This window comes from Agelaius phoeniceus, chromosome Z, assembly GCF_051311805.1.
Source record: "Agelaius phoeniceus isolate bAgePho1 chromosome Z, bAgePho1.hap1, whole genome shotgun sequence".
Classification (NCBI taxonomy): domain Eukaryota; kingdom Metazoa; phylum Chordata; class Aves; order Passeriformes; family Icteridae; genus Agelaius; species Agelaius phoeniceus.
This window is the reverse complement of record NC_135303.1, coordinates 56,388,678-56,414,239: the sequence shown is the minus strand read 5'-3', so window position 1 is coordinate 56,414,239 and position 25,562 is coordinate 56,388,678. Positions and strand designations below refer to the sequence as shown.

Genomic DNA, 25,562 nt, shown 5'->3' with positions numbered 1-25,562 from the left:
AATGGAGCTGATGGGTGAAGAAGAGCCATCAAATGGAGGGTTTTGTTCCTCCTCCTCTCCCCAGGGCCCAGTGGCAAAGGCAGCCCTCCTTGCTCACTCAGGCGCAAGCACCTACTCTGCCTTCCCAGCGCTATTCCGCTACTCCCTCCACTCTGCGCCCAGGGAATCTGTCCATGCTGCAGCTCCGGCACCAGCAGAGCCCTGTGCCGCTCGCACTGCCGCAGCAGGAGGATTGTGCTCCTTGCTGGAGATGCCTCTTTCCCACAGGGCAGGGCCTCCTGCGCCGGGGCACACCGCATGCACAAGCACGCCCGGCAATAGGCGCAGCATCTTGCTGGAAAAGCAATAGCAGTCCCTGCTGTCCCCCGGCCCCTATCCTCACTCTGTAAAGAACGAGAGAGTAAAGAGCTTATTAAAGCATGAGAAATTAATCACATTAGTGTTTAGTCTGCCAGAGCAGGGATGTATGAGGGGAAGAAAGAGATGAGGAAACAGAAATGAAAGAATAATTTGCAAACCTATCAACCAATATTCTGTGTCAGTCATTTCCAATCTCCTTTTGATTTTTAATTCCTTGGAAACTTCAGACTCTGAATATTAATTTAAACACATTGATATTGGGCTTGGTGGTCTGATTTCCTTATGGGTCCTGAGGATGCTTACAGCCACAGAGTACAGATGGCCAGCAGCTGAAAATTATTGTTCCATATAATATCTCTAATACCTCAAGACACTGAGTTATACAGGAGATAGTCCCTATGTCTCTTCAGTCAAGTCAAAGTTGTTTAGTAAATCTTTGTTTGGAAAATGAGTAAGCCAATAAAGGCTTCAAGTAGAATTTCTCCATTCTTATATGAAGCCAATATGTTGACTTGTTTACATCTTTCAGTCTTTAAAAATGGGTATGTAGATATACTTTACATATACACAATATTGTCAGTTTGAAGTGCTTGCATCACACCATATGCAATAACTCATCCAAAAGTTTCTGGCTTTAGACTTGCACAATCTGCAGTTAGCCTTCTATTCTAACCCAGGACAATGATTTCAATGGGATTATTTGTGCCAGGGCTCTCTAATGCAGGGATACTTTGATTAAGCTCTTTACTTGTTCCACTGTTTCTGTGCATATTGATTGCACAGGATGAGGTCTGACTACCTGTATATTCAGTCACCTCTAGTTTATGAATGTTTGATTAAATATTAAGGTATTCTACACTGGCTTTAATTTTCTAATAGGACTGGGCATTTTTTGCTTGCCTTCCCCAGGTTGTTCCCAGGTACAACCTGCTGTTCACAGCCAGTGCATCACTCAATATGCTACAAAAATGTTTGCCTACACAATCTGAGCTGAACTTCACCAGACTACCAAAAATTGTCAAGACTGTGGAAAAAAAGAAATTTTTGCCATTTTTACTGAGTGGTTGCTCGTAATGTTTTTCACAGATGTGACATGAGTTCATGAGATAAGTAGACTTTTAGCCAAAGGACTCTGGACCAGGAAACATTGTTTAAGAACCTTTAGCAGCAATGGGCTTCTTTCTGTACTCTCTGTAGTTGGCACAAATGATTTGATAAATGAATCCGTAGGGTACCATTAGGTGGGGCTAGGGGCAGAATAAAGCTCTTGCAGTTTACCTTCTACATAGATGATGTACAGACACTAAACAAAAGCCACTATCACAGCACTACAATAATCCTGCTTGGGTATTAGCAGAGACAATGACATCAGGGACCAACCAGCTCATCCCATAGACTTACCATTCCACTTGTTTACTTGCATACCTCAGTTTCTTTACACACATCAGTATGTGGGGGGAAGCTGGTCACTATTCCTATTTGCGTTGCTGCTATTCACAACAAGTAAATCTTTCCCATGTTTTTTGTGGTGGGTTCAGGCCTTTATTGAGTAAGGAGAGCTCTGAGCTGCCCAAGAGCTGTTTTGTTGGCAGGGGGTTAAGGAGAATTGTCTGTCACATCAATTATCTGCCCTTGAGCTCTTAGAAAGAAGGTGCCTAGAGACTGGCCACTTCTCTTGCTTGTACATCCACACACATGGACACCAAAACAGCTCACACTTTGATTGGAAGTTGCTCTCCCCCTCTCTCAGCAGTGCTGCAATCCATGTTAAATCAGCTCATTCCTTCTTCTCAGTAAAACTAGACAGGCCCCTGCTTTGAATACGCTGGACCACACAAGGGAGAGGGGAAAAATATCTTTCCCTCAACCCTTTCTCTCCTTCGTCATTTGGAAGCCTGTGTTCTAATAACAAATGGTGATTTAAAAAAAAAAAAAAAAAGACAAGCCTTCCCTTCTTCCCTTTTTGGAGCGACAGCTCTGAGCCTTGGTCAGGGGAGCCCATGAATTGGACTTGCAAAGGGCCCGGGAGGGGTCCCTATAAATCTTCCCCACACAGAGGTGGCTGTCTGTCTACTTCTGGGCTGCTGCTCACTGTGACTAAAATTTAACTGCTTTACTTTCATTCGGGGGGAGGCAGTGGGGCAAGTAGCATAAACCTGAGGTTTATGGATATTGCCTTATTTCCTTGTAATTTTCAAAAGACATTTGTGTTCTTCTTTGTTGTTCCCTTAGAAAAGTAACAATCACAAATTTTTTCTACTTATGTTATTGCCCAATTTTCTTTATTCTTCTGTCTTTATCTTGCTACCTGTGGAATAGAAACTACATTAAGTAATCTGACATTTGTGAGAATGAAAACAGTCACTTCCTTTGGCTGCTTATCCTAGAAAGACTAAAACAACCAGTACAAAAATTGAGAAAAAATAAAGATAAAAGTGATAATGAATAAATCCTGTGTGGCTGTGTGTATAATTCCATACATGCTTACACACAGATACACAGACACAGAAACAGACACCCACTTGATATCTTGGAGAAATGCCAGCTGTAATTGCCACAAACTAAACATGGCTTTGTTTTCTCACTGATGCTTTTACCCATCATATTCTGCCTTTCTGCTCATGACTAATTTCTCAATCCCATTTCATGGGTCACAGAGCAATACAGCAACTTATTTAATAGCAGTATATACATACGTTTTAGATATAGTTCAAAATGATGTCACCATTTTAGATATCACCAAAATTACAATAATATAGAGTATTAGTAAACATCATCAATTCATGTGAATTCTTGTCATTGTAAGAATGCATCAGTCAGCTGAAAAATGTAATTTTTTTTGCCACAAATTATCCCCTCATGTAATTTGAATCTGAAAGCATAACAATTTCTGGTTCTGAAAATTATAATCAGGATAATGGAATTGTTATTTTCAGCTTTCATGCACAGCAAATAATTCATGGTCTTTCCACATTTGTCTTAAGGAGAAAGTTGTCTAAAGACTAAATCCAAGCCTAAGGAAAGTGAAGCAAAGATATTTTGAAATAGAAATCTCACTCCATTCATTTACAAATCATGTCATAGGTAGACAGTGAATTGCTTCATTTAGAGTTCCTATGAATTTTAACCAGTTTTCAAAATAATTTGATTGAATAAGAAAAATTAGATTTGCAAAATAAAGACAGAGCTGACTGTGATGGGGATATCCACATTTCATTGTATTAGAAAGAAGAGGGGACAAAGGTGTTTCTCCCTTCTTAGACATTGGTTTGTTTGCAGTACTGTTTCTGAGCAAAACATGTAAAGTTGGGCAGCTTGTTTGTTCCCTGCATGTGAGTTCATGGGTGGGTGAGGGGAGTTTGAGAATTCCTAATCCTGCAGCTCTCAGGACCTGGAGAGTTGTACCCCATCTGGGGTAAATGGATTAAAAATCTTTTCTCATTTCAAAGGTTTGATCTCAACAAGGGTTTGATGTGATGAAATCAAAGTGGCAGCTTGGATTTGAAAACTATTTGGATTTGAGCTTCCTGAAGTCTAGATCTGAGGGAATGGCTGCAGTGGATATGAATGTGTGGTAACTGCACTAATGCCTGTATAAAAAAGAAAGTTATATGTGAGGAAATAAAAAAAAAAATCCCATTTCTAAAATAGTACCTACTCCAGTGAGAATAACCTTATAGTAAAATAACTTCTGTCAACTAATGATAAGTGGCTCTTGTGCTTTGATTTTAACACATTCCCTTACTGACAATAATAGAAGATTTTGTCTTAACACAGGTGAAGCTAAATAACAATAGCTACAAAAATTATGTGTTATGTGGTAATTAATACTATTATTTTGTTGTCCTAGACACTTCCCAAGTGTTAAATGACCCCAAAGACATGAGAGCACTTCATTCACCTATCTGAGGGAAGAAGGGCAGGCTCCCTCTTTGTGATCTTCCAATCCTCACCTGCACCCTGGGGACAATAGCAGCATACCTATTTCACAAAGTCTTTCTGAGGGAAGTGCACTACAATGCTTCAAGGCATTCACACTCTTTGCAGTGAAGCGTGCCAGTAGTTCCCACATTTTTGAAATCAAATACAAATAAATTTTTCCATAAAAGCAAATACTAATCTTGGCCCCAGGTGAAGTTTTACGTGCAGTTAGAAACACAAGCTTAAAGAGCATGTTAATAAACTAAGTTATAAATTTATAAGAAAGTCTACACAAAGAAAATTGCATACAACCCCTTATAAGGTAGGTACTTAGAAGGAAAAACATGCTAAAAGTACAAAGGGACAAAATAATTCAGCCTTGAGAGGTTACAGTCAAGACAAATGCAGCAATCAATGCTGCCTCTTTAGTAATCACCATACACTGTCTATGAGGGATATATTATCCATTCATCCTGTTACACTGACTAAAACTGACAACAGTTTTCAAATTACACAAGATTGTAACATTTATACAAAAGAAATTATGTCCCTTTTTTGTTACATGGAAAGGTAAAGCATCCTCAGATTCTCCCTTCTCATAGATACTTTCTGTTAAAATTTGACAAAACCCTCATGCAGTATGAAGACTTGATTAGAAAATATCCCTGAGGCATGAAAGAAATTTATATAGGTTTATAATGTAAGACTGTAAAAACTTACCAGAAAAGCTCACTGCATATGAGAATGAAATACATCAATAGCTCTTCCCTGATGACACTTTGGGGTCATCTACCAAAAGACTGAAACTCACCTTTCCAAGCAACAGGCCTTTCTGAAAAACTGGTGCCAGCCTGTGGAACCATGGATCACATATATAAATTTAAAAGTTTATTAGAAAACCCATCGTCTTTCATTCTAACAGCAGATTCACTCTGACCTTTTATTGCTAAGATAATCATACAGCATAAAATATGTATAGGAGTGTCTATACATGTATAAATACATACAAGAAGACAATGAAAAAAGGAAGGATGTCTCCTGCTAAGTTCTCCAAAAGACAAAGACAGAAAACTACAGACAAGGGATGTAACTCTTACTTACACTCAGCCTGTTGAGAAAATCTCAAATAATTTAGGCATATTTATTGAGATGACTGACATCTAGATTGTGTTTTAAATATGTCAACTATTAAACATGACTTATAAAGAAAAAAGAACAGCAAACAAACAATACAAAAAAGTGCACTGTGTGCAGCTAAATTCAGTAACAGAACCTGTGCAAGGTAAGATGGCAAAGGATGGAGAAATATGCTGTGGTGTTAATAATGTATTTAAATTTACAGTTCTGATTTCAGCTGTTTCTCCTCATGTGAGCACTTATTTTGGGCAAGTCTTGAGTTTTCCAGAGTGCCTCAGAATAATCTCGTCCTGTCCTCTAAGACTCGCTGTCCTGGGTTTGACTGGAAGGGAGCTAATTTTCCTCATAGGGTCTCATATGGTGTGCTGGGTTTTGGAATTGTGACCAAAACAGTTTTGAAAACACACTGTTCAAGATGGTTCTGCCAGTGTCAAGACTTCCTCTCTTTCTCAAACTGCCCCTCTGTTGAAGTAATCTGGGGGTAGACAGGAGACTGTAAGGTGACACAGCTGACCCCAGCTGACCAGGGGGATATCCCATGGCACAAGACATCATGCTCAGCAATAAAAACTGAATAAAAGGGAGTGACACTCATGGTTATGGTGCTTGTCTTTTCAAATATATATGATGCAAGATGAAGGCCAGCTGTTCTGGAGGTGGCTGAATGCCTGCCTGCTGACAGGAATTAAGAAAGGAAGTCCTCCTTTTGCTTTACCTATTGAACTGTTAACTTGTCCTTATCTCAAACCATGGGTTTTCTCACTTTTGCCCTCTGATTCTGCTCCTCATCACCTGGTGGGGAGCGAGCAATGGACTGTTTGCGGCTGAGTGCTTACAGGGTTGAGCCACAACACTAGTCCAGACCAGATACATCTTGTCAGATGTTCTTACAAATTGTCAGTGAGTGAAAATTTACTCCTGAGTAGATATCCATTTAATTCTAAATACAGGAAATAACCTATTCCCTTTTTCCTTGAAACAACATTTTAATGTTGTTGAAAATTTTTACTACTTCAATTCACTAGTTCCCTTCTCTTCCCTTCCTTATCCTTTTCACTCTTTTTCCTGCCCTGCCTTGGCCCTTGCCCTCTTCTCTTCACCATTTTCACAATGAGTTTGTCTTGGTTTGGTTTCCAAAGTTTCATCTACTCTTTATAATATTTTAGAAATAATTGCTAAAGGTTCTCCCTGAAATTGCTTCATCCAACTTGGTTAAATTTTAAGAGGATTAAACTACAGTCATGTAAAAATCTAATTGATTCAACTACTGTTTCAAACAGTATTTTCCTATTCTGGCTCGTGTTCTTGTCCTTTATCTACTGATACACAAAACAAATACTAATTGTATACGACCTTTTAAAGGAACAATTTGTAATCAAGGAAAATAAAAAAGGAAAAATGCTTTTGAGCATTCTTATCATTGCACCTCAAAATCTGTTTAAGATAACTAAAAAAAGAGGATTTTCTTCTTGTGTTTCTAGTAATTCTGGGGGAAGACAAGGCAGAATAGTGAATTATCTCAGGTGAAATTGTAATTCATAAGCCACTGAGATCTGGGGTTGAGGTTCTAACAGCAACTGGTGTCAATGAAAACTGTGAACATCTGATTTTCTCGAGAATAAAACTCAAGATAATTATTATCTTAATATTGTTGAACACTATTGTCTTTGCTGTCAGTATTTACTTTGCTGTCCCCATCCCCATTTTGAAAAGTTTTTTTACAATTACATGCAAAAATTAATATCCTACTTTTAAAAAGCTTTATTCATCAGAAATATTTTATCAGCAGGCTAGATCAGGTGTTCTAGACCTGAGTAATTTGGTATAAAAGGTATTTCTGGTTTCACAGGAAATGCCTTTTGAATATTGTTGCTCTTATGTCATAAGGCGCTACCTTAATAAGGCTAAAAATAACACTAACTTCATGATAATTGGATAAGTTCTGGGGATGTCCTGCACACCACAGGACTGCTTTAAACTCTTCTTATGGTGGGCAATCACAAGGAGAAGAAACAGAAAACACAAGAATTTTTCAGTAGAATGCAGAGTACTGTAACACTCAGAGAAAAAAAACCACAAAATGCAAGATTTTGTATTTAAGTAGGAAGATCAGTAGTCTAAAAGGAGTCTAAAAGTCTCAACATTTCTTTCTCTTCTTATGTCTGTCATGCTCATTGAATGGATTATGGCAAGACTACCAAGGCAGCAGAAATCCTGGTCTATAATGGTTAAGAATAAACTTGTATAAACTTGAAATTGTGTAGTGCAATCCTTCCTTGGTAAATCTTCCCATTACTGGGCATCAAAAGTATGACAAAAATCACTGAATTTAAATTTCCATGTCTGTATAGGTCACAGCATGTTATCAATCTTTTAATGACACCAAAAAGAAAAACTGAAGGGCCTGCTCCATCCTGCAACAAACTTTTACAGAAATGTAAAATCTAATCCTCATTAGATTCCTATCCTCAACTAGACTTGTTCACTGCAAACTCAACTGAGACATCCAAGTCACTGCATTAACAGCACTAGTAGCCATTTTTGGTCATCAATTTTCAGATAGCCCAAGCTAAAAACATCTTTCATGACTAATTCTCTGAATCATCCTCTGAATCATCATCCATCTCTATAGTCTGGTACTTAGAAGCCATCTAAATAAAGGAGAAAGAGTGTTGTCCTGTGGTTCTGCTTTTCCTATCTCCACCACATTATAATAAAACTCTGTGTAGTAGAGAAAAGAGCAGGAAGAAAGATCAAACTGATGGAATGGTTCCATGGAAAAAGAAAACTTGAAACTTGAAAAGGGATGTGGAAAAGTGCCATAAAATCACTGTGAGGCAAGGGAGAGGTCAGGTGGCAAAGTCCTGCCAAAGAAGAGGAAAACCTCTCAAAACTGTGCAGTTAAGTAGTGGAACTCCTTGCTGCAGGCTATCAAGGACATGAAAGATGTAGGTGTAACACGGCTAACTGGAGGCAGAAAAATCCCAGTGTGCTTCCAGAAAAATAGAACCCTTAGTACTCTAACTTCTACATTGTTTCTTCATCTGTCATATACTGACAGAAAAACTGTAAGTGACACATGAGTATCATTCTACTGAAATCTCAGAATAAAACTTTCTTGCTAAAAAAAAAACCAAAAAGCAGATTGTTGTGAGAATGTGCGTATATATCTGTTAAGTCTGTTAAATCCTCCTGCTCATGTTGAAAAATAGACATGCATTGAAGTTGTGACAGTCAAGATTCAAATCACATGGGCTGATTTTATATGAGTTTTCCAGTCTTGGCCTGGCTGGAAAGAACTCTTGTCATCCAAGTTCGCTAAAGGATAACCATGTGAATCTAGTAACTACTTGTTAATGTGTCAAACTGAGGCATCACTTAGCATGTACCACTCTAGTCTCAGAAGGAGAGGCTGTGTACTCAAGGCAGCATTGAGATGCTTAACCTGGGGGTCTCTTAGGAGGATGGAACAAGGATGGGAAAAAAGAGCTTCCTCTACCAATAGAAAGCACACCCAAAGTACCATCTGCTTCTTAGCATCTTCCACACAACTTGTCTTTGTGTGGTGCCTGCCTCAGCAGCTTGCTTTCCTAACCCTCCATGGCACTCTTCCTGCCTCAGGAGTGATGGTGCCACAGAGGGAACAGCAGTAAATATGCAAGTGATTTTTTTGAACATTGGGTAGAAAATAAGACAAGATATTCCTTGTATATTTTCAATACCACTTCAAAACAGAGAAACTACGACTGACACAGATATTCAATCTTATATGTTAAATAGAGCCAGCCTGAGCCTTTATTGGGGATTAGCAAAAATACTTCATTACCATAACTGTTGATAAATATAAATTCTAATATTCTGTAACGAGCAACAATTCCTGTCTCTATACCTTGGCTATATCCTGACAAGAAAAATTATTTTGCAAGGGGTAGAGAGTTATATATAAAGAGTCATGCAAGACTTAGCAAAAAAAGTATTAGGCCTTCAGCAGTGTTTAATAATACACTACAACCCGCACATATGTTAATTTATTTGCATATATGATAGCCAAACATTTCAGGACAACCCATGAATAGGCAAACAGATATGCATATTATTAAACCAATATGCACTTCTATGTAATATATCACGACTAAATGCATGGGTGTATTTAATATTAAAATATCTGTATTTGAATGTGTAATTAACCCCAAGCTTGCTTTAGTCTCCACATGTAGTTGTTCAAAAGTGAAGGTTTTAATGGCAATACTTTCTTTAAAAGATCTGGGAAAATAGTTGTGGAGTCATTTCCTACAGAGATTACAGAACTCTGTCTGAGGGATAAAATTTTGCACAAAATTTCTTCAGTTCTGCCTCTTATTTAATAGTCACAGTTGTGCCAAATGTCTTACTCTTTTTTCATCAGGGAGCAGATAATAACTCAAATGCCTCAGCCAAAACAAACTCTTTGAAAAGATCTTATGAAATCATTTCTCTTTGCAAATCCATAAAAATCACCTCGGACTCCTTATCAATAGAAAGGCTTAAAGAGGGTGCAGAAGTCGTTGAATTATGATGTGCTTGTTTTAATGAAATTCCACTCCTGCTGGGATGTTCCCTGCAGATTTTCCATATTTCAGCATGGGAAAGGTTTGATGCTTTCCTGCCGGTGCCAAGAGTTAATTGAAAACATTTCAGGATAAATTCAGCTTGGGGGCCAACGCTCCCATTCCTTCATTATTCTTAACAATAATAGAGGAGTAATACAATTATTAATAGGCATGTTGTATCCTCTTAAAGTGGCAGTGTGTTGCTGAAACCGTGTCTTTCACATTCTTTTTCTCAAGCAAATCTGAAACAAATAGAAGAATAGAAATCTCAGGAGAAAAGCAAGCCTGGCTGGTATATATCTACAATTCATCACTTTTTCTTCACTGTGAGTATTTAGCTATTGTTAAATATAGGTAGTTACTTGAAATGAAAAAAAAAAATCTAATAAAACAAAAATATCACTCATCTAGATCAGAATTTCCTAAAGGTCTTCATGCTTAAAGTCTCATCCCTGTGGGATATTAAATGGTCTTCTTTGAAGATATGTATATCCTCAGAGTTATTTAAGGAAACTCAAAAAAGAAAAATGCAATTTTTAATAAAAATGCCATTGTTTTAAAGATTAAATTTGTTTTGAAGTGACATATTGCTCTTAGGATTTATGTCTTCAGTTTAATGAATCTAAAATAATGGGAGGTTTTTTATGACAGAAGACATTAGATTGTCTTGCTGGCCTAGGGCTACTTATATGTTATCTTCCACAGTAAACAATTTATAATACTATCATGCAGAAAATACTTTTCATTGTAATGTTTTTTTTCCCCCTGACCTTGCCTCTTGATACATTCATAGTAATTTTGTCAGTATTTATGCATTCCTTTTAACTAAATATTGAAACTCATAAAAGATATAAACAGTTAGGGAAATATTTCCAAAATAATGTTTACACTTAGCTTATTGTCATCAGACATTTTTATCTCTTCTCCACACTATTCCTCCCAAAACAGACAACATAAAATATTAAGCAGCTCTGACTGTTTGCAGAAATATTTTGCCATAAAGCTTGCTGACTAAAGAATCACTAAACCAGTTCAAGCAAATGGAAATTACATGATTCCTACAGACTACAACGAGTCAAGGATATATTTGTACCATTTCAAAAGGCTCTACCTTATTTACTACAGTTATTACCTTTTTTTTAAAAGAAGTTCTGCTGGCAAAAGTCTTTGACAGGGTCCCTGCCCATCATGGCAGCAAACATGATATTTAGAACTGCCAGAATGGGCAGAAGACTCTCCAGACAGAATGGAGGTAATTTAACCAGCTTTTTGCACCCTGTCTTAGTCTTCTTACCCAGAAGGACAGCAAGGGTAAAACAGATTCAGGCTCAAATATTTTCCAAACAGCAGCACAGTACTGATGTAGCATTCTGGAACACAACAGAAAGGAAGGTGTTAAAGCATTTCTATACCCCAGGATGAGGGTAGGACCTGAGTAGAATCAGGACAGGGTTAGGAACAGTTTCTTCCTCAGTTATCCCTACTGCAAAACAAGAGCATCTACTGAGTCAGAGGTAACAGTGAGTAACCATCTCCCTTGATTCACATGGAGGAGTATTAAGACAATGCTGGGCTTAAAATCTGGACTGAGAGAGCATCACCAACAATACTTTCACTAGGTCTCTTAAGTGTAACAAATTTTCCCTATAACATTAATTGAGAAAATAAAATTTGTTCCCATGGATATCATGACTTCAGCTAGCTTGTGGGACAGGATGTTTCTTAATACAGAGGAAGAGCTTGGTTGCTACAGCTTTTTTCCTTGCTTACTGCGCACAGAAATGAGAAATCCAAACAATATTCTGACTAAAGTGCTCCCAATGAGATCTGAAAAGAGGCAGAATTATTTCTGAATATAACGGGAGAGACTATATTCAGGCTGTTCATGCAGTAGGTATGTTCTAAGATTTAGCCTAAAATTGCCAAAAACTGAACCACCCAAGTTTTGAACAGCCTGAAAGAGAAAAGATTTCACAGTTTCTCAGATTTCATATATCATTCTTATCCACTCCTTTTATAAATATATCCTCCCCATTCTAGCAATACCTTTTGCATAATAGGTATTGCTAGAATGGGGAGGATATATTTATATATATCCTATATGAACACATCCAGGCACCCATCTTTGCTCACTTCAGTAGGTTTTAGCTCACTGCAGTAGGTTTTAGCCAATGTTTAGCTACACCAGGCCAAACCCACTTAGCTGCCTGTTGATTCACATATGCTTCATTTAACTAACTGAGTAATCTTTCTCTGTAAGTATAGAAAGAAAGCCAAAAGCTGAATTCTGACAACAGTTACACTACTGAAAACTCAACTACCTCTAACAGGAGTCAAAAATTTGGAACTATGCAAACAAGACTTTACATTGGAGAAAAGTGAGATGTTTTGGACAAATTATTTGCACATATATTCTTTCAGTTCTTTCTATAAAATCCACACTCTTGTATTGAAGTTTCTTCCATGGCCTCAATTCCTGATATGGACAGACAAAGACATCTGTTTATACTCAACTTTGCCTAGTCCTATAGACTAATTTGCAAACATGTGGTATACACCTGAATACACTAATATGAAAAATAAGATAGCCATAAGAGTTTCTGTGGACTGCTGCTTTACTTCCTGCTATATTTTTATATGACATCGAAAATGCTTGAATGGATTTAGAAGGATACTGTAACTCCTGAAAAGAGATAACATGAAGATCATCACTACACAATGAAGAGTGTATTGTGAATACCTACAGAATCACAGAATGGTTTGGGTTGGAAGGAACCTTAATCATCCAGTTCTAACACCCCTGCCATGAGCAGGGAACTTTCCACTGGACCATAACACTCAAAGCCTCATCAAGGTCTTGAATGCCTCCAAGGCTGGGCAGTCCACTATCTCTCTGGACAACCTGTTCCACTGCCTCACTATCCTTACAGTAAGATATTCTTCCTAATAACTAATATAAACCTCCCATCCTTTCCCTTAAAGCCACTCCCCCTTGTCCTATCATGACATGCTCTTGTGAAAAGTCCCTCTCTAGCTCTCTTGAAATTCCCCTTTCCTGAAAGGGAATACTGAAAGGCTGCTAAAAGGTCTCCTCAGGGCCTTCTCTTCTCCAGGCTGAACAACACTGACTCTCTCAGCCTGTCTTTATAGAAGAAGTGCTTCAGCCCTCTGATCAGCTTAGTGGCCTCCTCTGGACTCCTTCCAACAGGTCAACATCTTTTTTATGCTTGGGATCCCAAACCTGGATGCAGTACCCCAGGTAGAAGTATTCCTGGCAGGGTCTCAGAAGAGCAGAGTAGAGGGGCACAGTCACCTCTCCTGACCTGCTGCTCACAACTCTTCGGATGCAGTTCAGGACATGGTTGGTTTTCTGGGCTGTAACTGCACACAGCTGGGTCATATTGAGCTTTTCATCCGCCAACACCCCAAAGTCATCCCTGGGCTACTCAATCCATTCCTCCAACAGCCTATTTGTACTTGGGACTGCTCCGAGCCAGGTGAAGGACCCTGCACTTGGCCTTTCTGAACCTCATGAGGTTTGCATGGGCCCACCCCTCAAGTCTGTCAGGGTCCCTCTGGATGACATCCTTTCCCTTGAGTGTGTTGACTGCACCGCTCAGCTTGGTGTCATCAGCAAACTTGCTGAGAGTGCACTCAACCCCACTGTCCATGTCACCAACAGAGTGTGGAGCAGTCCCAGTCCCAATACCGACCCCTGAGGACACCACTCATCACTGGTATCCACTTGAACATTGAGCCATTGACCACAATTATTTGAGTGTGACCATCCAGCCAATTCTCTATCTACTGAACCCTCTATCTATCAAACCAGTATGTCTCCAGTTTAGAGACAAGGATGTTGTATGGACAAGGATGTTGTTCAGTGCTTTCCACACGTCCAGGTATATAACACTTGTTGCCCTTCCCTTGTCCACCACTGGCTCTACGATATAATCTCATCGTAGAAGGTCACCAAGTTAGTCAGGTATGATTGCCCTTAATGCAGCCACTTTGGTTGCCACCAATCACCTGACTATTTTCCATATCTCTTAGTATGGTTTCTCTTAGCACAGGAGGAAACTCATGATATTGCCAGGCACTGAGGTGTGACTGACTGGCCTCTAGTTCCCTGGGTCTTCCTTATTTCCCTTTTTAAAAATGGGGCTTATATCTCCCCTTTTCCAGTCAGTGGGCACTTCACCAGACTGACATGATTTCTCAAATATAATGGGCAGTAGTTTAGCCACTTTCTCAGCCAGTCCCCTCACGACCCTCAGATTCATTTTATCAGGACCCAGGTTCCTTAGATGTTCTTCAGTCTGATCTTCTCCTGCATAGGGCAGTTCTTCATTTTCCCAATCTCTGCTCTCCCCTTCTGCATCTCAGGTTTGGCTGGAGCACTTGCTGGCAAAGACGGAAGCTAAAAAGTCATTGAGTACATTGGTCTTCTCCGTGTTTTGCATAACCAGGTCTTCCATATCCCTCCTGAAAGGAGCCACATTTTGCCTGGTCTTTCTTTTATTGCCAATGTACCTAGGGAAGATTTTTTTGTTACCCTTGATGTCCCTGGCCAGATTTACAACTGCCAGTGCTTTAGCTTTCCTAACCATCTTCCTGGCTGTTGGGAAAATTTCTTTGTATTGCTCCCAGGCTACCTTTCCCTGTTTCCATGCTCTGTAATCTACCTGTTTGTGTTTTAAATTTGTCCAGGGGCTCCTTGTTCATCCATGCAGGCCTCCTGACATTCTTCCCTGATTTCCTCTTTGTAGTGATGCAATATGTCAGAATGCAGTACTTCTTCAGCTACTACCACTTCAGCTACTACTACAACTACTACCACTGTTTGAATTAGAACTCATCATCAGTGGATGACTGGAAACTTGCAGTGCATGCATTTAGTCTGTTTAAATCACCTAATTTCCTTCATTTTTTAAACAATTAAAACTAGTAGAAGCCAGATTTACACTCTCATATATGCTATAAAGTAGTAGGTGATTGCATTATTTTAGTATAATACATTATAAACAGATGTGTCTTGCTTTTGCATTGCTAGAGAACATCTAGCAAGCTATGTTTATTTACATGAGGATGTGTGTTTTGTGACTACACAGAGCATTGTAATCTCTCAGATAGTTAAAAATACAAACTGTGTCTGCGTTGTTTATATTTGCATGTAGACATACATATAAGGGAGAAGGTTCAGTTGTATTTTATTTCTATTGTTTCCAGGCAGCAAGATACTGTGGCCAAGAACATGTTTATAAACAAGCATTTCTCTCTTGCAAAGGAAAGAGATGTCCCTTCTGAACTCCCAGTTTTGTACAAATTTTTTCCTATTATTGTCTTTCCCTTTCCAATTAAACTGCCTATTTTCCAACTGATAAGTGTTACTCCTAAGTGGACACTTTCCTTTTCCTCACTATTTTCCCTTGTATTTCACAATATCGCTTGTATTATACTTCCTCTGTTCCTCTTGTCTTCAAGTCCTGGACTAAATTCTATGTTTTGGTCTCTATTCTCCTCCTAAACTTCCCCTTTGACCCCTTTTCAACTGTTCCCATCCTCTCTGGCCTTGTGGGGATGTGTAACAGTTACCTTCTCTCCTCAAACCCCAAGCATCACTGCCTCCATTGAAATATGCTATATGTATACTTCAGCCTGACCTCATTCTACATCTGCCTAAGGAACCTCTTGGATTTCCCATCATCAGGTCAACATTAAAATCATAGAATAATAGAAATTTATTTAATGGGACCTCCAGAGATCATCTACTTTCAGCGTTTTCCAGAGGCTGTGTTCAGCCAAGACAAAAAAAATCACCTGTATCTCTTGCTAGCCAAGCCTTGGACTCCTCAAAAAATGGATATGACAGGGTTTCTTTGGGAAACTTGTCTCAGACCTGCACTACCTTCTTCACCTCCTGGCAAAGTTCTTCCTAATGCTCAGTCTGAACTTACCGGCCACAGTCCGTGCCTGCTGTAGCTCGTCATAAATTCTTACACTACTGAGAAAAGTTGTACCCTGTAGGCTTTACAAAAGTTCTCTTTCCATGGTATAGGGTGGATTAGATTCACTTTTCAGTTGGACTAAAGTTCAGCTCCCTCATCTTTTCCTTGTTGGTCACAACTCTATAGCCATTCTGGCAGACTTCTACTAGCCCCTCAAGTTTCCCAACATCCTTCCTGAACTTGAGAGAGGAGTGGTCTGAAACCCAGACACAGGGTTTGAGGTGCACTCTCAGGAACACCAAGAATATGGGGATGATAGCTTTCATCTCCATCTTCTGGAGATGGGAAAAAAAATATTTTCCAGAGCTGAATATTCACCTTATTTCCACATTACTCTTACCTCCTGGCTGTGCCAACATTACTGAAGACAGACAGCTTTCTTTCTGCATTCCCCCATTATTTTCAATCTGTCTCTCAGCTAACTTCTTGATATTATTTTGGGGCTTCTTACTCCTTATTAGCAATAACACGATAAATTCTCCAAAACTTCTATACATAACAGTCATCTCCTCTTCCCTACCCTTTCTTCTTCAGGCCCATTCAAAATACTACATTTGAACGTGGATCTTTCTTTATGCAGACTATGTAACATTTTATTAATGTATTTGTAACATCATTTCACCTCATGACCATCCTACTAAACCTTAGTCTATTACCCTACTTTAGGATGTTCCTCTTTCCCCACCATGATGTCCAGGGTATAGTATTAGCACTATTACCTCAGTTGTTAACAAAAATCTCTCTTTATGCACGTTCACCTTCTACTATAATATCCACTTGGCTCATAATAAATTCATGAAAAAAAGAAACTTTAAAGAAAAGGAGGGCTTGTCAATTACTATTTTGATTTTGAGCATCAAACTCTCATCACTAGCAGTAGCTGCATAAATCATCCCTCTTTATTGTTTTATTTTTATGCCCTTCAGTTACATTTGCACTGGTTGAATTCTGGAGGTAAATATCAAAATATTAGCTGAAAGCTTCCTCAGAAAGTGAATCTTTCCCACATCCTTCCCTGCAGTTCCTCTTTAAGAGGTGTCAGCATGGCTGAGAGAATGAAGTGGCTCCACATTGTTTGCCTGAACTATTATGTGTTTAACATTTCCATAACAAAAGTGCCACTCGACTTCTCCCCGATTAATGCAGCTCGAGGGCTCTTGTCCTCCTTTAATAAAACATTGTTGAAATCATTTATTTAGAGCCCCTGGTTACTAGTGGGAGAATGACCATCTTTGTGCCAAAATATAGTGTATACAGTCCACTATTTTGTAGTAGATCATTCTGTTATTTAAGAAATTGATTAAATGGATGTCTTAGAAAGTATTTATGCTAATAGCACATTACTTATGTCATTCAGACAGTCAATGTGAGCCTTTTCAACTGTCTAGCACAGCCAATGCCTCAAGTAAAATACAGTAACTTTCAACTTCACTGCTTACAAATCTGTATCACAGACATGAAATCGTTGCTCTTCCCATTTGAAATGTTTTCTGTGGCACAACTACCTACTTTCCCTAGGACTTGCAATGGGTGTGTTACCACAGGCAGTGTGGAAGTGCGTGAAGTTATTACTGCAGACAGGAACAAAATCAATTGAAGGTCTAAATTCTTTTTGATGACATTTGAAGACTGTGCAACTCAGTCAGTGAAGCAGCATTTTCCATTACTCAAATGGTGATGATTTTTTGTCCCACTACTTATAATAAGTACGCTTTGGCTCCTCTGGAGTAACTCTCAAACTCCAGTGCGCTCAAAAAGAAAAAAAAAAAAAACAAACAAACCAAAACCCAAGCACGAGTTTTGCATCACATTGAGATGGAATGTCTTGTTCCCTACCTGTAAAGCTGCCTGCAGCCATCTTTGCAGCCCTAAGATATGCACTATAGAGGCGTGTCTGCAGTGAGACATCTGGTAGACCAACAGCTTTTAGGAGGAGTGAAGATTCTAAGTAAAATCCATCATGCTTTCCAATGAGACCATGAAAAGACTTGGCCAAACCAGAGCTTTGCTTATGGTCATTGTAAGGTTTTATTTCATAACAATTTTAAAGGTATGTATGCCTGTCTGTATACATTGGTGTATATTGTTGAAAATAAACAGAGACCTTATGTTATGTCCATTGTGATTCCATACAAAAGATTTGCTGTGCGCTTGGGTGATCAGTGAAGCTTGAATCTCCCTCTATTTACTGTATGGTCACTGTCAGTTCAATGAACTGCCTCCTTGTTCTCCACCATTGTCCCACACTCCCTTAAACATTTGTCACTGAAGTGCCTCCAAAGACAAATAAACTGTCACCAAGAATTCAAACCTGGTAACTGGGAATGAAAAGGGATCAGAACCTTCTGGATTATTTTACATGAAATGATGCAGAGTTCCTTCTCCCCCTGGAAGAGATAGCCTGGATAGGACTTCAGCAGAGAGCACTGCCAAATAGCCAGACAAATGAGAGAACTGACTTTCCTGTGAAAAATCTCCCTCTGTCAGGAAAGGTGAAGTCTTCCCCTAGCTTAAATCTGTTCTTGTTACATCACTTGACATTTCAAGGTTTCCATTTGTCTGAAAATCAAGGAAAAGAAATACAGATTTGATGGACATCAACATCTGCACAGGCTTATTTGGCTGGGACAAATAGCAACACAGGCAGCCATTCATCCTGGAAATAGTGCTGACTCTGACTATACAGCAAAACCCAGAGCTACCTCCTTATGGAGAGGAGCTCATAGGAAGAATCAGTTCAGCTGTATTTATTGCACAATAACTTAAATTAAAACAATCCACTTTTTCTGGAGAAGGAAGCATACAGATGAGTCCTCCCTGCCTAGTGGTGCTTGGTGTTGATTTATTTCAGGCAGATGCTTTTGACAGAAGCCTGTAAAATTAAATCTTGAGTTTATTGTAGCAGTTAATTATCAGTCCTTTTCTAGTGTTAATGTCTTTACTCCTAAATGAAGAAAAATAAAGGCTTTTAGCTGGGACTTAATTTTTCATCAACAACTAGTTAAATAGCCCTTGTGGGTGCTAACTGTTGACAAACTAAAAGCATGTTTCTGGTCATGTATGCAAGAAGTATTTAAGATCATCCTTACCCCATTGTGAACTCAGCACTTTGTAAAGAAAGCTGACTCTATTTACAAGTCTCACACAACTACTCTGTCCTCCTCCCGAAGAAACAGTTTCCAGCTTTGTTTTAACAATAAGCTTACTCAACCGTTCAGATGACTTTAAAAACAAACTTCAGATCATAGCCGCACACCATAGTCATACACTTGTTTGGCATCACAACTATTTGGGGTTGGCTTATGTGTGTGCGTGTGCACTTATGTGCATTTATTGCTGGGCAACGTAATCAAATTCACACCCTAAATAAATAATAAAATAATCCTCCATTGAAATAACTAACCCAGAAGCAGGGATTTCTAATTTTGTTGATTTATACAACAGACAGATGTGGACTTGTGCTCTGTCAAGATCTGGTAAGATGAAAAAGACACTATCTTGCTAATCTGTCGCCCCCTCAGTCAAAGTTTATTTGTGGTAGACTTTAAACTTCTGGCTTGCCTTCCAATTATAGCCTTTAAAACGAAAAGCTTTAAATAAACACCATGAATAGAAGATAAATAAACTTTCCTTTTTTTTCTTTCTTTCTTTTTTTTTTTTTTTTTGTGAGTGCCTAGCTTGACGCAGTCCAAACTCAAATCCCTAGAGGACTGAGCTCTCTCTTTTGTGTTAATGTTTAAAAGATTTTCCAGTGCTGGAGTTTATTCCTACTGCAAACATTTCTATTTACAAGGTCAAGTGTATCAGCACTCGACACAGCTTAAGAGTGTAATTATTTATCTAAGGGCGTTTGAGTGTAGATCAGTAGCTCTGGCAGCAAACCAGGCTTCAGCACGATGCAAAGCATCGCCTAAGCACAGTATTACAAGATCTAGTAATTGCTGATCCCTTCAGCGTGTTTACTTTCGCATTCTTCGTTGTGGGAGAAGGCAGGCTGAATAGCAAACTTTGCGTTTTGTTGCAGCTGCCTTGATGCGTGCGCCCCTGCCCGCGCGAAGCGACGCCTTGTCCCACACGCTTGCCGCCTCCGTGTGATGTATTTCCCACCGCTTGTTTGCACGCCCAGGAGCACTTCTACAAGCGCCAGCGAGAGCAGCGTGCCTGCACGAAGGAAGCGCGGTGCACAAGTAATTCTACACGTACATATAGAGGAGCAGTGTCCTTGAATTGCTTTACACTCTTCTGGGACTGGCAAGTTACCATGCCAACGCATTATAAAATCAACCACTCATTTAAAGTACTTTCAAAGCTGTATTTACTTCTTGCATGTAATTATCCATTAAAGTAAGAATAGCAGTAATTTACATCTATGTGAAGTATTACAGGCAGACACAGATTTACAGATTTTTGTTGTTGTTGTTTTTTTTTTTTTTTTTTTTAACTGTTTTTTGGTTTGTTTTTTGTGGTTTGATCCCCTGCCTCTCTTCCCCACACATTTCGGGTGCTGAGAGTTCAAGTGTCCTTGGAAAACAATATCACTGCATTATTTAAAGCTCTTTCTTCACTAATTTACACGTTTAGAAAATCCAAAAAAGCCATACATATTTAAAAGACAGGCCTTTTTCATGCCTTCTATCAAAAATACAAGGTTTAAGGCAGCTCAGAAATAGGCGTTTATACAATTCTAAAACGTTCATAAAGTCTCTCCAAATAAGAAAGTTAACTTTCAATCTGTAAAATACACTGTACATTTGACGTTCTAGAGAATACTTCACTTAATCACTGTTGCTGGTATCCCTTTAAACATAAAGTGAAATCTGTACCTTTCCAGAAACGAATAGCAAATGCAGCTACCTGGCAGATAGGACATGGAATTAAAACTTTTAATTATTTTTTTTAAATAAATTATCCCCAAAGCATACAATTTATAGAATTCTATATACAATGACGAGCGACTGGTAACAAATCCCAGTTTTAAATACTTTTTTTTATATAAGATTTACCAGAGGTCAGCACCCTGATATGATGAGGCAATAAAACTTTTCAGGATATTTGTACATACATGTTCTCGAGTTTAAAAGTGTCTTTTAAAGATGGCAGTGCAGAGCTCTTTTAAAACAAAAGTTGCATTGTTCAGTATAGCCAACAACTCCGAAACAATTTTTTTTTAATGTCGCTAGGTTACAGAGGAAGAGACAGCTGCTGGCACGCTTTTGTTATAGGGAATTTGTCTGTGCAAGGGGGAGTGCTGTAAACCACCAAATTTATTCAGTCTGCTATTTCCCTAGATTTAATGGCAGAGGAGGCGTAAGCCCCTTTCGGGCACAACTGCATCAGAAGAGCGAGATGCGGCTAATGATAATCAAGTTGCTGACTAACTAAGTACGGCAACGCTTTGGCAGCAAGTTTGGGTTGCTCACCTCTTACTAACCTTCATGTCAAAACTCTTAAAGACCTCCAGTACCAGCATGCCACAAATCCCGGGTTGTACCGGGGGGCGGCTAGCGGCCTCACCCGCAGTCTCTGTCAGCCGCTCCGCTCGCTAGTAACACGAAGGCAGGGTGGCAGCAATTGCATAGTGCACACTCGAGACCAACACCCGAAACACGAGCGGCCCCTGCGCTCCGGCCACCGCTCCAGCGGCCGGCTCGCAGCGCCGGGCTGGGGAAAGGGGTGGGCTGCGCGCAGCAGCGGAGGCAGAGCGGGAGACGCGAGGGGACGGGGCGCCGGGGCGATGGGTCGGGGAATCCGCGGCCAGAGCGTGTAAAGCCGCTCCGCGCCGAGGGGCCCCGCCGGCCGGATCCCCGGCCGCCGCGGGAGGGCTCGACTAGAGGCCCGCGGCGGCTCGGCGCGGGGGGCCTGGCCCGGCCCGGCCCGGCCCGGCGAAGGGGATAGGGGTGCGGAGGGAAGCAGTTAGGGAGGGAGGCAGCGATGGGAAGCAGGCAGGCAGGAGGGGTGCGGGAAGGGAGGGATGCTAGAGCCGCGGCAGCAGCGGCACCAAGATGGAGGCGAGCAGCGCTCCAGCCGCCCCGGCGGGCCGGCCAGCGTTATCTGCCTGCACGGGGAAGCCGGGCTCGGCGCCCGCATTGTCCTCCACGTCGTCCCTCCCCTTCTGGCTCGGCTCCTCCTCGTAGTCCTCGTCGTAGTACTCCTCCAGGCCGCCGTCCGAGCCGCCGCTGCTGCCCGCGCCGTTGCCGCCCATGTCGGTGCCGAAGCAGAGGCGGGCCATGTTCTCCTTGACCGACTCGCAGATGGGCCGCTCCAGGCCGTCGCAGACGCAGTCGTTGAGCAGCACGGCCTTGGGCACGGCCAGCATGTCCTCGATGACAGCGCGGCACTCGGGCGTGCAGCGCAGTCCGTTGAACAGCTTCCCGCAGTAGGTCATGTAGCGGTTCAGCGCCAGGCTGCAGCGGCTGTCCCAGTCGCAGCGCCGCCGCGCCTCCGTGCAGCCCATGACGCCGGGGCCGCCGGGGCCGCCGCCGCCGGGGCCGCCGCCCGTGGGGCTGCTGGTGCGGGGTAGGCAGGGCTCGATGGCGCGCTTGGTGGCGCGGCAGTTCTCGTCCTGCGCGCAGTCGCAGTCCTCCAGCGCCGGGCCACGCCGGGTGTGGTTGAGCTGGATGAGCGCCGCGATGCAGTGGCTGGGGCACCGCCGCCTGGACGAGGCGGCCGCGCCTGCTGCGCTCGGCGGGCCGTCCCCTCCGCCCGCCGGCGGCGGCTGCTGCTGCAGGAGCACCGGGGCGCACGCCTCGGCGTACTGGTTGTAGGCGTAGCTGCACTCGGGCTCCCCCTGACACTGCAGCACCGCCTGCCAGCAGATCAGCCGCCGGCCCTGCACCAGCGAGCCCCGAGGCGGCCACACGGCGCCCAGCGCCACCGCCAGCCACAGCCAGGCGGCCGCCCGCGGCCAGCGCCGGCCGCCGCCTCCGTGCCGAGCGGGCGAGCGGGCCACCATCGCGGACGGGGGGATTGGCTGCAGCCGCGGGCGAGCTGGGAAGAGGCGCTGGTGGACGAGGAGGAGGAGGAGGAGAAGGAGCTGCCGCCCGTGGAAAAGTTTCCAAAACTCCCGCCGGCCGTGTGCATGAGGTCTCCTCGCATCAATCCATGCGCGCCGGGCCCGGGGCTCTCTAGCCCCCGGGAGCTGAAGCCGGCGGGGCGGCGGTACGAAGTAGGCGCCCGGGGGCCTTCCCGTGTCCCCCACCCGCTGCTCCGGGCTCGGCGAGGCGGCGGCGAAGGCGCCCGGGGAGGTGCAGGGAGTCAGTGCAAACCGGGGGTCGGACGACAGCGGATCCGTAGTGCGCTCGGGGAATCGCAAGCTGCGCCGGGGGAGCTCATGGTGCTGTACTGCTCTTCATGCAGTTCCGTTTCTCTCTTTTTTATTTTTTCCCCCACAAAATAAATGCCCAGCTGCTGCTGCTGCCTCCTCGGGAGCTTTTAACTCTCCGCTCGCAGCATCTCTGCACATGCCAGCCGCTCCGATCCCATTCACAGTCCCGGCTCCGCTCACTCCCTCTCGGTTCGGATCACGCTTTCGGATGGCGCGGAGAAGAAATGTCTTTCCTCGCTACCAAGACGAGAGCACTGGGAAAGGAGAAGAGTCAGCCTTCGCGGTCTCTTTCTCTCCGGGCGACTGATGCTGCTTCTGTTGTCAACAAGCCCTGCAAGCTGCTCTGTGGATCCGTCTGTGGATCTTTTTTTCTTTGCAAGGCTTTAAATACAAAAGTGCCCTCCAAGCAGCAGCAACGTGCTCTGATTAGGCTTCATTATGCATGCATGGAAAAGCAAACAAACAAAAAAAATTAGCAACGCTTCTTCTTTTACACAACCCCCCCAGCCTGCGCTTTCTCGCTCTCTTTCTCCCTTTCTCCACTTTTTCTCCCTTCGCTCGGCCCCCTTTCCCTGCCTCGCCACTTGCCATTGGCCCAGCCTGTTGTTGAAACCTTTTTTTTCTTTTTTTTTTTCCCTCCTTCTCTTTACGATGTGCTGGAGGGAGGGAAGAGAGAGGGGGGCTGGAGGGCAGCTCACATTCAAAGCTTGAAAGGAAAGGCTTAAGGAGAGTGACAGCCCCCCGAGGAGCCCCTCCTCCCGTTAAGGCGGCGCGGCGGCCGGGCGAGAGGCGCTGAGCGGCGGCGGCGCCCGCGGGGGCTCGGCAGCACCGCGCTGGGATCGGGCGGCAAGGCAGGCTCTCCGCTCTCCGCGCCCGTGTCGCGGGCATGGCACTCTCACTGGTCCTGTTCCCTACCACAAGGAGGGGAAAACCAACTTCTCTAGCTCGGGTAACGCGTGTACCCAAACTTCCCGGTGATTCAAGTGGGGGCAGAGCCGCTGCCAGAACGGCAAAGAGGATTAGGCTCAAAGTGGGACCGACTTTGTTCTTACTGAAGTAGAAACAGAGGTCCTGGTTTCAGTGTGCTAGTACTCTCCGGCAGAGCAAAGCTAACCCACTAGTGGTGTAGTGCGACCATGTAAGTACTCCTTTGCTGTAGTTTCAGTATTACAACTTTCCACTTGCCACATACCCCCCGATTTTAAAGTCATTCAGCTCAGCTTCTCGCCTGAGATTTTTGAGCAGGTTTTAAGACACTGACTTACGAGGGTGCCTGTTGGCAGAACTACAGTAGTTCCCAGTGTAATTCTTTGATACTTGATCTGCCAACGAGTAAAATGTCTCAAAAAATCTGTTATTAGTTTTAATTGAAAGCGAACTGCCCTGCTGAAGTTCTGCCTTCTTATTACACTTTCAATTTATAAGGAAGTAGAAGCAAAAATATTAAGGCACTAGGAGAGGAGCATAACAAAGTAGTCGTGCATTTACCCACTGCCTTTCGTTTCCGTGCTACCTTAATTCCGGAGCAACATCGTCTCCAACCACAAGGGGCATCGGTATCTGCTGCCTGTCAAAACTGGCGCTTTTTTCATCCTGAGACTATCAACTCCATCTGTCACAAAAACTGGGACAAAATCTATTTTCCAGAAACTCGGGGATCTTGGAATCCCATGTGGTGTAAAATCATGCCTGTCTCAAAGTGCGTAGACTGTGGAATGGTGGTGTGGTGTGGCTGGGAGTCAGTATGATTGATGGGTTGAGAAGCATTCATAAGGGCTTGCTCCATTGTCATCAGTTTTACAAGCTGCTTGTGTTTCTCCTTCAGTATAGTTTTGCCTATTCTTGTATAAAAACTGTGTTTTTAAATCTGAAAAACTGTATTTAGAAACCCTGCTTCCATCCGCCTAATTTAGAGCTGTTTCTTTTAATTCTTGTTGAATAGTGGTATTAAAATGCCAGATGCCATTCATGCAGGTTGTAGTAAATGTAAATTGCTATCTACACTGGGATTGTTCATGCATTGCTTTGTTGCTCTGTTATCTGATCACACCACTGTTATTGGTGGAAATCAGCTAGTTTTGGGTGTCTCAGTTGAAAATGACATTGCAGGTGCTGTTCAATGTACTGCTGCCCTGACTGGTTCCTAGGGAAAATTCCCCACGATGCCACTGGAGGGAAGAGGGTCTGGATGTCGGGATGTTCCAGACATAAGAGAGTCTGAGA

The 25,562-nt window shown here is 42.3% G+C and overlaps 1 protein-coding gene across 1 annotated transcript; it reads right to left on the bottom strand.

Moving 5' to 3' along the window:
• Positions 1–20,313: 20,313 nt before the first annotated feature.
• Positions 20,314–25,085, bottom strand: GAS1 (growth arrest specific 1). The gene has a single exon (XM_077171214.1). It carries the CDS (start codon positions 22,965–22,967, stop codon positions 21,990–21,992), a length of 978 nt encoding a protein of 325 aa, XP_077027329.1. The 5' UTR covers positions 22,968–25,085; the 3' UTR covers positions 20,314–21,989.
• Positions 25,086–25,562: the final 477 nt, after the last annotated feature.